This window comes from Vulpes lagopus, chromosome 21 (assembly GCF_018345385.1).
Source record: "Vulpes lagopus strain Blue_001 chromosome 21, ASM1834538v1, whole genome shotgun sequence".
Classification (NCBI taxonomy): Eukaryota; Metazoa; Chordata; class Mammalia; order Carnivora; family Canidae; genus Vulpes; species Vulpes lagopus.
In genome coordinates this window covers 25681641-25693822 of record NC_054844.1, presented here as the reverse complement: position 1 = coordinate 25693822, position 12182 = coordinate 25681641, and the positions used below count along the sequence as shown (strand labels likewise).

The 12182-nt window shown below is 35.8% G+C and overlaps 1 protein-coding gene across 3 annotated transcripts in view; it reads right to left on the bottom strand.

Moving 5' to 3' along the window:
* Positions 1 to 334: 334 nt before the first annotated feature.
* The window catches only part of MRPS35 (mitochondrial ribosomal protein S35), a 42540-nt gene continuing 30692 nt past the window's right edge, over positions 335 to 12182 (bottom strand). For all 3 annotated transcript variants that reach the window (XM_041736516.1, XM_041736517.1, XM_041736518.1), the window contains exon 8: positions 335 to 618. In XM_041736516.1, coding sequence (XP_041592450.1) covers positions 349 to 618 — 270 coding nt within the window. In that variant the 3' untranslated portion in view covers positions 335 to 348. The remainder of the gene's footprint in view (positions 619 to 12182) is intronic.

The window sequence follows — 12182 nt, the reverse complement described above, 5'->3', positions numbered from 1 at the left end:
TATGTGGAATTTAAGAAACAAAACAGATGAACACTGGGGAAGGAAAGGAAAACTAAAATAAGGTGAAAATTGAGGCATGGCAAACCATAAGAGACGCTGAATTCTAGGAAATAAACGGAGGATTGCTGTAGGGTGGGGGGGATGGGGTAACAGGTGATGGGCATTAAGGAGGGCACTTGATGTAATAGCACTGGGTCCTTTACGTAACTGATGAATCACTAAATTCAACGTCTGAAATAAAAAAATCTGATGTCGTTTTTTTTTAGCATTTTCAAATTTATATCAAATGAGATAATGATCACAGATATATCATAAAATTAATACATCAAGTAGATTTTTCTACATAAATCACATTAGATTTAATAGTTTCTTCACTGATTCTTTGTACTGAGAAAGTGTATTTTCATTGTCCCCCTTGTTCTTAAGGCTAACAACAGACTTTTTGTAATCTTCAACTTCCTTTGTACCAAGGAGCTCTTCTTCATTTACTTCCAGATTGTTCTCAGCAGCTTTCATTTGGAGAAGTGTTTGTAGGATATTTTTTTCAGAGGAGCTATTTTCCCATATATACTCTTCCATGTCTGCTTCAGTCTTATCTTTCTCCCATTCTTCAGTTTTCTGAAAGGAAAAAGTGAGTTCTGAAATCTGAGAAATACTACCCAAAAACAAAGTTTTGTTTTGTTTTAGGGAAAGGGAATTTGCAGAAATCTGGAGAGTCCCTGTCAGCACCAACTTACCTCTCTTTGTATGTCACCTCCAACTTACCTCTCTTATAGCACTGCTATCCCCCTGCACCAACTGTCTCAGGACCACACACTGTTATGTGACTATTCCACTACCACTAACTATTCCACTCACTAACTCTACCCACATAGTTTACACTTATCTGCCTTGCAAAGTTCACTCATAAAGCGATACTTTTTCCCAAAAAGATATAGGAAACTCATTTTTTGCAGCTTTCTATTTATCTAATCCCTAAACTCTAACATATCAACATTTCACATTTCTGAGGTTAAGAATAATGAGTTGAAAAGAGACTGTATTTATCTTTGTAAGATGCCTGTGGGGATGACAGGGAACACCAATTATTAAAATAAAATAAAAATATAAAATACACGTGTAATAGATGATTTTTAATAATAATGACTTCATATATTCTGGAATTTTGTTTTGTTATTATCTTTATTTCCTGTTCCTAGAATGGAAACCATATCTGTAACTACTTGTTTTCTCTTAAAAAATTACTACTATTCTATTCTAGCATAAAATATGCTAGAAGAGGTTTTGTAGTAATATAATTTGGATTTATGATTTAGATGAAGATGTAACATTCTATGAAAAGTCAAGGAATACAGCTAATAAGTAATATGCCCTGGTTCAAAGAAGTGCTGAATGCCAGCCACATTCTTTCCAAATTAACACATAACATACTCTGAGCTATTTGCTATTATGGAATCACCCAATATTCTTATAACTTTTGAAGGTGGTAAACTCCTCAAATTAAAACATTTTTTAAGTATTAAAAGAAACATTTGTAAGGCTGTCAGAAATCTGAAAACTCCTCTTCAAAAAAACCCCAACTTGAGCAGAGAACTCCAAGTCCTCTCAGAATTAAGTGAGTGCCAAGGAGACAGCTGCCATTTCTGCCTTCCTGTTCCCAACCTCACTATTAAGAGTTCATGAAAAGCATTGGAAGTTTGTCCCTCAAAGGGTTAAGCGGAGCCCTGCCAACTGCATACAGGCCACTAGACTCCGCTCCAGCTCCAATAACCCCATTCGCTAACCCCATTCAGATCACTGAAGGCCATGAAAGAATCTCCTCCACCACAAAGAACCATAAGAAAAAGAAATCTTCATTTAATCCTTCAAACTCAGTACCTTTTCCTTCAAGAGAAACCAATAGGATGTAGACTGTTTCCCCTGACCCTCAAATTCTTCAGCCAAAGTGAGGTATCTATACTCACAGCTCCCTATATACTGTTTGCCCCACCTCCCTATCCTGAATTTATGCCTGAGGATAATGTCTTAACTAATGTTCTAGAAATATATTATCTGGTTGAGAATCAACGCTATACCCATTTTGTATCTAGTCCTGAGGCTACAGACTTAGCCGAGGGGTAGGGTGGGTAGATAATGTGCAACAATTTCTTGTGCCCTGTGTGTACAAGCAAATAATTTCTAACAGCCATACTCTAAATTTTACATTAAAAAGAAAACTGACCAAAGTATCCTACCCCATATAATTTTTACTGTAATATTTGGAGAAGAAATAAATGTCAGCCCCTTAAAAAAAAGCTCTAAATTAAATGTATCATTGACTGGTCCTATCTACACTTGGAAGTGCTTTAAATGCTAACCCAGTGTCATAGTTTCTTCATAATTCTAACTTACAAATCAAGTATCTTCAAGATGCCAACAAACCCTTTTATAAAATCTACCTCATACTTTTTTAAATTCCTAATCTACCTCATTCTTTTTTTTTTAATCTACCTCTTTCTTAACTGCTAGAAGACAACTAAGACAAGTAATTAAGAGATTAATTTTTTTTTAATTATAACTTTCACCTAGGTTTCTGGATTTTCTTAACTGCTTTGAAATAGATGCTTAAATAGAAGTAACCAAAGTAAATCCACTAGTAGTTTCTAACATTTCATTTATCTTCCCCTTATACTTGGTCTATATAATGCTACATTGCTTTGCCAAAATGTTATATGTGTGCCATGGTATTGATCCCCTTAGGCCTCAGGTGGCCAGGAGCCTGGAGTAGCAGGGGCACCCTCCTCCAGTTATCTCAGTAAAGAATTTTCTATGTGTGTCGTAACACAAAAACGCTTAGGAAATCCTGCACTAAGGAATAATGTACATTTACTGGAGAAAATCACTTCTATTTTAAACAGTCAGTGGTAAGTGAAAGTACATTCTGTAGAAGGCATGGATTCCTACTAATCCCAGACACAAAGCAGTGTTAAGTTTTAGCTCCAAGCTAAACTAAACAAAACATGTTTTCAATAATCCTAACTTTAGGATCCAAATTCTGCTAAATTCCAAGATAATAACAATACCAATAAATTAAACATTTATTATATGCCATGGACCTTAAATACTTACATATGTTAATTATTTCATATAATTTTTATTGAAACCTACTGGGTTAGATGTTAACATCTCTCCAGAAAGAAAACTAGTATTGTGGAAGTTAAATAGAGGGCCACAGCCATCTGGGAACATTTAAGATTTCAGAATTTTTTGTATATTAGATAGTTAATGCAGGGCATATACAATATATTGTAGAACATTTCCAGAGAAGATCTACTGGCAGCACTCCAAAAATCAAATACATTAACATTTCTGTAGCAACGTGTATGCACAGTCACACTAAATGAGATAAACAAAGGCTATAAATAGCTTTTCATCCATTCAAGTCTCATTTTGCCACCAAATAAGTTATGAAAAGACTAGCAATTTCCAAAGCTTTCTGGGTTTCAGAGTTAGGGGATATATATCTATGATCTGCTCAAAATCACAGAGGGAGGTGGTATCATACAATAATTAATATGGGCTTTGGTGTTTTATTGAACTCAGTTTAGATCCTAGTTTCATCACTTACTACTGTGATAAGCTTGGGTTTCTAGAAGTGACTCTGTGCTGTTCTGTGGATTAAAAGAGGTATGGGATAGCCATTACCTGGCTCATAGTAAACACTAAATAAATGCTTGCTACTAATACAGCTTATTAAGATAAATGAAGGACAGTGGGATTCAAATTCTTGTTAGCCTACCCGCAAAATGTTTGTCAAGGGCATTCACTACCCCTATCTAACAGTAAACTGAAACCTTCAAGGTAAATATAAACACACACTTGTCTAAATGTTCTACAGTTATTCCCACTCACAAAATTGTATCACTGATTTTTATAACATTTGTATAAAATAGTTACAGAAACAAGAGATCTTTCTTATCATTGATAAAAAGGTAATGTCTTTCATGATGCTTGTTATCTTTTTGATAAATGTATCACTGATTAGATTTACTTTTCTCCATTAATTGTTTGTTCTTAAAAATAACTATATTATCTCCAGTTTCCTGCAGTCTCCTTTGGGTATTAGGCCTTTTATGTCTAATCAGATGTAATTAGAAATACACACACACAAAACAGCATTCATGTCAAGGAAAAGAAATCTACTTTTTTGAAGTCCTATGATAAACATAAGATTTTTACAACATCTTTAGAATGCCTCCGTTTTTGAAGCAGGAAAAATAAAAGCTGATTTACTTTTTGAGGGAAATCTTTTCTAGTCATTAATTTATGTTTTCACAGAGGAGTGGCAACCAAATAGAGCTTGTCAGTGGAGAGAGAACGGAGCTAACAGAAAGAGATGCTAGTCTGTAAGTGATATATTAAGAAGCTATTCTAAAGGGATCCCTGGGTGGCGCAGCGGTTTAGCGCCTGCCTTTGGCCCAGGGCGCGATCCTGGAGACCCGGGATCGAATCCCACGTCGGGGTCCCGGTGCATGGAGCCTGCTTCTCCGTCTGCCTATGTCTCTCCCTCTCTCTCTCTCATAAATAAATTAAAAAAAAAAAAAAAAAAAAAAAAGAAGCTATTCTAAAACATCTCCTAATCTTTGTCAAAGATATAAAAGCAATAATACTTTCCATAATGCTTGTCACTTTAGAATATTTCCCATTTCTGAGAGTTATAAATATAAAGTGCTTGGGCACCTGGATGGCTCAGTCAGTTAAGCGTCCAACTCTTGGTTTCAGCTCAGGTCATGATCAGGGTCCTGAGATCAGGCCCTGCGTCAGGGCTCCATGCTTAGCATGGAGTCTGCTGGAGATTCTTTCTCCTTCCTCCTGCTCATGCTCTCTCTCTAAAATAAATAAAATAAAATCCTTAGGGGGAAAAAACCCTCAAAATTATCTTTTTTACATAAGATTTCTACTTTCAAACAGGATGCAGTAAGTCCTGTCTCTGCTCTAGCTAGAACTAAAATAAAGGCAAGTACAGGTGACCCCTCAACACAGATTTCAACTGTGTGGGCCCACTTATACATATATATATATATATATTTTTTTTTTTTGGATAGTCCAGTACTGTATTTTCTCTTCCTTATGATTTTCTTAATAACATTTTCTTTTCTCTAGGTTACTTTATTATAAAAATATAGTATATAATACATATAGCTACAAAATATGTGTTAATCAACCATTTGTTATCAGTAAGGCTTCTGATCAACAGTAGGATATTAGTAGTTAAATGCTGGAGTCAAAGGTTACACACAGATTTTCTTTTCTTTCTTTCTTTTTTTTTTTTTAAAGATTTTATTTATTCATGAGAGACACAGAGAGAGAGAGGCAGAGACAGGCAGAGGGAGAAGCAGGCTCCATGCATGGAGCCGATGTGGGACTCGATCCCAGGTCTCCAGGATCACACCCCGCGCTGAAGGGGGCGCTAAACCGCTGAGCAACTGGGGCTGTCCACATACAGATTTTCGACTAATGGGTTGATGCCTCTAACCCTTGCACTATTCAAGGGTCAAATGTAATTGATTACCTCTCTAAATCTTAAAGATATCAGACAGTTACAGGGATGCCTGGGTGGCTCAGTTGGTTAAGTGTCCAACTCTTGGTTTTGGCTCAGGTCAGGATCTCAGGGTCCTGGGATGGAGCCCCGACTTGGGCTCCCCATTCAGCAGAGGAGGATTAGGATTTTCTCTGTCCCTCTCCCTCTGCCTGCACCCACCTCCCTGCTTGTACTCTCTCTATAAAATAAATAAATCTTAGAAAAAACAAAGAAAAGATACATATCAAAGAGTTACAGAATCAATGATGACTAGATGAATGTAAATTCTAGGCTGCAAGGATATGAAAAGGATCCTTCTGAAAATCTCCAAACATTTTCTTTATGGAGGGTATTTTCCAATTCTATACAAGACTGGCACTTAGCTCATGCATGATTCTTCTTGGGAAAAGAGGAACAAGTGAGGTTTGAGCTGTTATCCAGGGCTTTATATGACAGACTAGAACTGAAGAACACCAAACATGACTGGTTTTAGTTCTGAGGCTCCTTATGGGAAGTTGGGGAGTCAGAATCAGGCTCCTAAATAGCTGAATGAAATCTCCCATAATCTCATAACGTGTAGGAGACAAAGTCCCACTAGAGGGAAGAAGTTGTGCTCTAAACACACAGCTAATCTCCCTTTTAAAACTCTTGTCAGATTTTGCTGCAAGGTTAAAGGTTACCAAGCTAAGCTCAAAATCTCTGAAGAGTACAAATGACTCTTCAGCAGAATGTGGAAGCTGCTCACCAAGTTCTCAATCAAAAGCCTCGAAGATCCCTGGGTGGCGCAGCGGTTTAGCGCCTGCCTTTGGCCCAGGGCGCGATCCTGGAGACCCGGGATCGAATCCCACATAGGGCTCCCAGTGCATGGAGCCTGCTTCTCCCTCTGCCTGTGTCTCTGCCTCTCTCTCTCTGTGACTATTATAAAATTAAAAAAAAAAAAAAAAAAATTCTTACCTTTAAAAAAAAAAAATCCAGTTTTTGGGTTTGCCAAAAGATAAGGTTATACCTAAGGAAAAGGGGCAAATCAGAGCTGGACTAAATCTTACAAAAACTGCAGCCCAGCCCTGGTCTATATAAATCATGACTGGATTAAAATGTTAAATTCCTGATCCTCTCTACCTAAGAGAAAAAAGGAAATTCTTTCTGATGGATGATAGTAATTAAAGCTTCAATGAGTCTTTTATACATAATGTCTAGCATGCAAGAAAGTTCCTAGACATTTGAAACATTTAAAGAGAAGAAAAATGTAATTAATAACCAAGGGAAAACAAACAATAGAAGCAGAACTCCTGATGATCCAGATAATGGAGTCAGCAGACAAGAACTTTACAATAACTAAGAATAAAGGTGTTAAAAAAAAAAAGAGGATAAGATAACCAATATGAATTAACAAAGAATTTCAACAAGAATTGGTAACCATAAGGAATCAGCAATTAAGTGAACATCTTGAACTGAAAAACACAATAGCTACAATTAATAATTAAATGGAGTTAAAAGCAGTCTAGATACAGCAGATATCACAATTAGTGAATGCAAAAACAGAACAAAACTATATTGTTATATATATCAGATCTGTACTATGGGATTGTAACTATGAGCTTCTGAAATCCTTTTTATATTTTACTAATTAACTCCAAGATCCCTAGAGATTCTACTTAACAGTTTCAACAAATCTAAAACTGGGAGGACAATTCTTACATATTTTTTTTTTTACAGACTGAATGCTTGTATCCCCTTCTACCCCACATTCTTGTTGGAATGGAACTCCCAAAGTGGTGGTACTGGAGGTAGGTCATGAGATGGAGCCTTCATGAATGAGATTAATACCCTTATAAAAGGGATTCCAGAGAAAGCCCTTGCCCCTTCTGCCACATGAGGACACAGCAAGACAGTTGTTTATGAACAGGAAGTAAGCCCTCATTAGACCCCAAGTTGGCCAATGCCCTGATCTTAGATATCTCAGCCTTCAGAAAAGCAAGAAACAAATTTCTGTTGTTTATAAACAGACCAGTCCATGGTACTGTGTTATAGCAGCCTAAATGGAATAATACAATGTCTCATACAAATAAAAATTAAAACTTTTAAGTTTGCAACAACAGATTTTGGGAAATTTAGTCTGGATCAGTGTTTCTTAAATAAGCTTATTTATTTAAAAACCTATAATTTTCACTATCAAAAACAATTTTTCTAACTTCTAACTTAAAAAACCTATGGTGCTAAATTCACAAGAGAAATAAGTAGATACCATGTACTTCCTGGTAGAAGAATACTAATTATGCAGTAGTTAAAAAAATCAAAATAGAATTTGATTAAGCCTCTATATCCAACTATCACTTAAAAAAAATTACAATATGGTGATATAATCAGTAAAATTCAAGTGATGGGAAAGCTGATAGCAAACAAAAAAAACAACAAAAAAAGTATTTATTCAACAAATAAACTGCAAGAAAAGAGCTCACTAGAAAAGAAAGCTCTGTTTTGGTTTGTGACTGCCCCTAAGCACACTTTCAAAAAAACATTTACTGAGAACTACTATGTACTAGGCAGTGCTAGGAGAAGCAGGATGTCTCTAGGCACCCTTGCTAAAACCCGGTTTGATACCCAAGTATTTTAGAAAAATGGTACATATGCTTTCTCATATTAGGCATCTGCTGAAACTCCCAGTCAGGTGAAATAAAGGACAGGGCTGGCAAAAAAAAAACAAAAACAAAAACAAAAACAAACAAACAAAAAAACAAACCTCATTATTCAAATGCAATAATACTGACATTGGAACAAAATCCAATTTTGTTATTAATAAGTAATCATTTTTAAAGAAAATTCTCAGTGCCGAGCACAGAGCCTGACTAGGGGCTGGATCATATGACCCAAGATCATGACCTGAGTGAAAGTCTGATGCTCAACTGACAAAGCTACCCAGGTGCTCCTAAGCTAATCATCTTTTATGAGGCTAAATACATTTTGTTTTTGTGATTTAAAGGAGTCTATTACAGAAAATTTCAAACACATACAAAAGTAAAGATAACAGCACTATGTAAACTCTCATGAACCCACCAACTGGTTTCAACAACCAAGTCACAGCAATCTAGGTTCCATATAGGTCTCCATCCACTGCGCCCTTACCATGCCCTCACTGAATTATTATGGAGGTAATTCCAGACTTTATATCATTTTATCCATAATATATTGGTATTTTTCTTTTCTTTTCTTTTTTTTTTTTTTAAAAAGGGGTTTTTTAAAAACTCATAACCACAGTAATATTATCATGATGCTTTGATTCATGAGTGCCTGATCTAGGTCAGTTCATTCATTCATTCAATTCACCCACTCTATCAATGGGCAATTCCTTATGTGCAGATTATTGACTCCTGACAATGTTTCCACGGAGAAGCAGAGCCCCTTCCTTATAGCTTGCATACAAAGAGAATTAAATTTATTTTAGTTGTATTAGTTTTGTTCCCTCTCCCTGGGGATGACTAGTACTATAAATTCTGAAACAGTCAAGGTCATGCTTTCTGACATATAGACTGGAGGAGAGGAAATCAGTCTCCAGAGAGAAAAGAATAAGAGTTCAAACATAAAAGACAGCCTTCACACTGTCCTAGTTTCTGTTCCTGCCCATTCCTGAAATCTTTTAGCATTCCTTGCCCTTGTATCTTCTGCTCAGGCTAGCCTGAGTGAGTTTCTAGGACTCTCAACAACGGGTTTCAAATAATACAGGGTGCTTAGGAGAGAGGCCTGAGGATAAGAAGTTTAGAGTTGTCGGCATATACAAACAAGGTAATATACATCATTCGGAAAAATGTGAAGAAAAAAGAAGGCAAGGACAAAATTTGGGAAACAATTATATTTGATTTAGACTGAAACATAGAACAGATGTTTCTAATAACATGACACGTTACAGTTAGAAATTTTAGAGTTAAAGTGACTCAGTATTTTTTTTATAAATATGCAGTATCCTTACGTTACACCTAAAAATAGCAATTCTGAAATAAGATTTTTACATTTATGTGACTTTAGATGGCCTTTTGGGAATAGGTTTAAAAAAAAAACACAAATATTTTTAACTTCAACGTCTTTATGCAAGAAGTTCAATGTTATATTAAAGGGCCTCTAAAAATATAAGGTTAATACCAGAGGGATAATAATCAAGAATTGAATTCTGATGGAATATTCAAAGGAAAAAAATCATCTATAATTCTACAAAATTACAGAAAACAAAAAAACAAGAAACTAATCAATACTGGTGACACTTGGTACATGTCCTTCTAGATCTATTTTTAAAAACGCTGTTATGATTAAATTTTACTTACAACTTTGCACCCTGTCTTATAATTTGCTGATGAAGTTTAGCTTCTAAAATCATACCCAGAATTGAAGTACACAGGTGTTTCAGAGTTTCTTTTTTTTGAAATGTAGCTGGAATGTATTAATTTTAAAGTATAAGTAACAACAAATTCAAATTACTGGATAGTAATTAAAATACCACTAAGCTCAAATTGATAACCATTTAGGGAAAGAGTCTGATTAACCTATAGACTCCTATTTTAATACTTCAGCCAGTAAACATTTGTAATTTCACCATTTAATTTGTAAATGTATGTATATAACATATAAATATATATATATATCTGAGCTCTCTTTTCTTCCTTGCCTACAATAAAAGAACCCGTTCTGACTACAACCCTAGAGGAAGCACTCTTCCATTCCACATGATCTGTTCTCTTTTCCACAAGCGGCTCAATTGTTCATTCACTCAATAAATGTTTATTGCACAACTACTGTGCCAGGCACGCACTGTGCTGTTCCGGAACTGCTAGTCTAGTAGGCAACCTAGAGTTGAGTAGGAGCCAGTCAGATGGAAGACTGTGATCCCAGCAGAGAAAATAGCATCCACAGAGGCTGGAGGTAGGAAGAAGCCCAGTACATTCAGGAAACTGAATGAAGGCCAACCAAGGTGAGGAAAGCAGCATGGATGAGAGTCTGTACAGCTATTAGAATACTTACTTTAGAATACTTTTTTATGTCAACGTCTTACTTACATTAATTCCCTTAACTTCCACAACTATGAGGAAGTGCTATCACTATCTGTTTTACAGACCAAAAAAAAACTGAAGCCCAGAGCAGTTAAATAATTTTCCCAAATCATATTACTTTTAGTAGTAGAACATTTTCCAAGGAACACAGAAACATGGTAAAAAAGAATATAATGAACAAAATAATTTAACTGAATCTATCAACTTTTTCCCTTTGTAAGCATAAATACAACACAAAGAAAAACACTGCATTCATGCAATGTTCAGTGTATTCTGAAGTAGCAGAAGGCAAAGAAATATCTGTTCCACTGAACACACAAAGTTGCCACCTTCTACCATCTTATTTACAGCTCCCTTTGCCTAGAACATGAATCACAGTAATATTCCACTTCTCATGATTACAAGTAAGGCATTGTGCTATATGAGGGAAAACAGTTTAACCATTAGAAAAAAATCCAAGTTATTGGAAAATCATAAAAAATAAGAGGTAAATATCCATAATGGATAAAAAAAACCCTGTCAATTCTTTTAGTTATCACAGCCAAATGTTTAACTGAATATGTCAAAGAACTCAATTTAATTCAGATTGGTTTTAAAAAATTTACTGTTGTTTTGCCAGACATTGTAGTAGGGGTTGGGAATACAAAGATAAATGAAATGAGCAGTCCTCAGTGATCTCACAATATAATGGGTTCAGCCAGACATGTACATGGGCAATTACCATAAAAGTAATAAGAGGAATGCTAATAGGAGGAGGGGAAAAGAATGCACAGATAACTTCTAAGACAGGTTACATCTGAAGTGTATTAAAAGATTCATATGAGGGGTGCCTGGGTGGCTCAGTCGGTTAAGCATCTGCCTCCAGCTGAGGTCACGATACCAGGTTCCTGGTATGGAGCCTCACATCAGGCTCCCTGCTCAGAAGGGAACCTGCTTCTCCCTCTCCCTCTCCCTCTCTCTCTCTGTCAAATAAATAAATAAAATTTTAAAAGATTCATATGAATTTGCAAGGCTAATCAATTTAAAAAAGGGATGAAAAGTTGAAAGAACAGCATATGCCAAGTTATAAAAGAACACTTTATGTTCATTATGGCTGAGAGAATATATAACCTACATTTCCTGAGTAACTGGTAATGAGGTGGCAAACTGCTGTGAATAGACTCAGTAGTTTAGATTTTATCCTGGGTAATAGGGAACCACTCACTGAAGGACTTTATAAAGGACTATAACACAACAGACTTGCTTTTTAGAAATAATTACTCTAACAGCAATCTGGAAGATAGATGAGATGGGAAAATCAAAGTAAACTTTTATTACAATTAAAAGATGATGAAGACTCATATTAGGGTGTGCAGTAGGGATCAAGAGCAGAAAACAGTTTTAAGAGATGTAATAATAGGACATCGTGCCTGAAGGCAAAGAGAAAGGAAGTGTCACCTTCATCGTACCATCATTCCACCCAAGAATCTAGAACAGGTGCCTACTGCCTAATAATACATCAAGCCAATACATCAAGTCAAAAAAAGTCTGTGTATCATGGATTTTCTTGCCCCTCTCTAATTCTCATCCTACACCTTAGCTCTGAT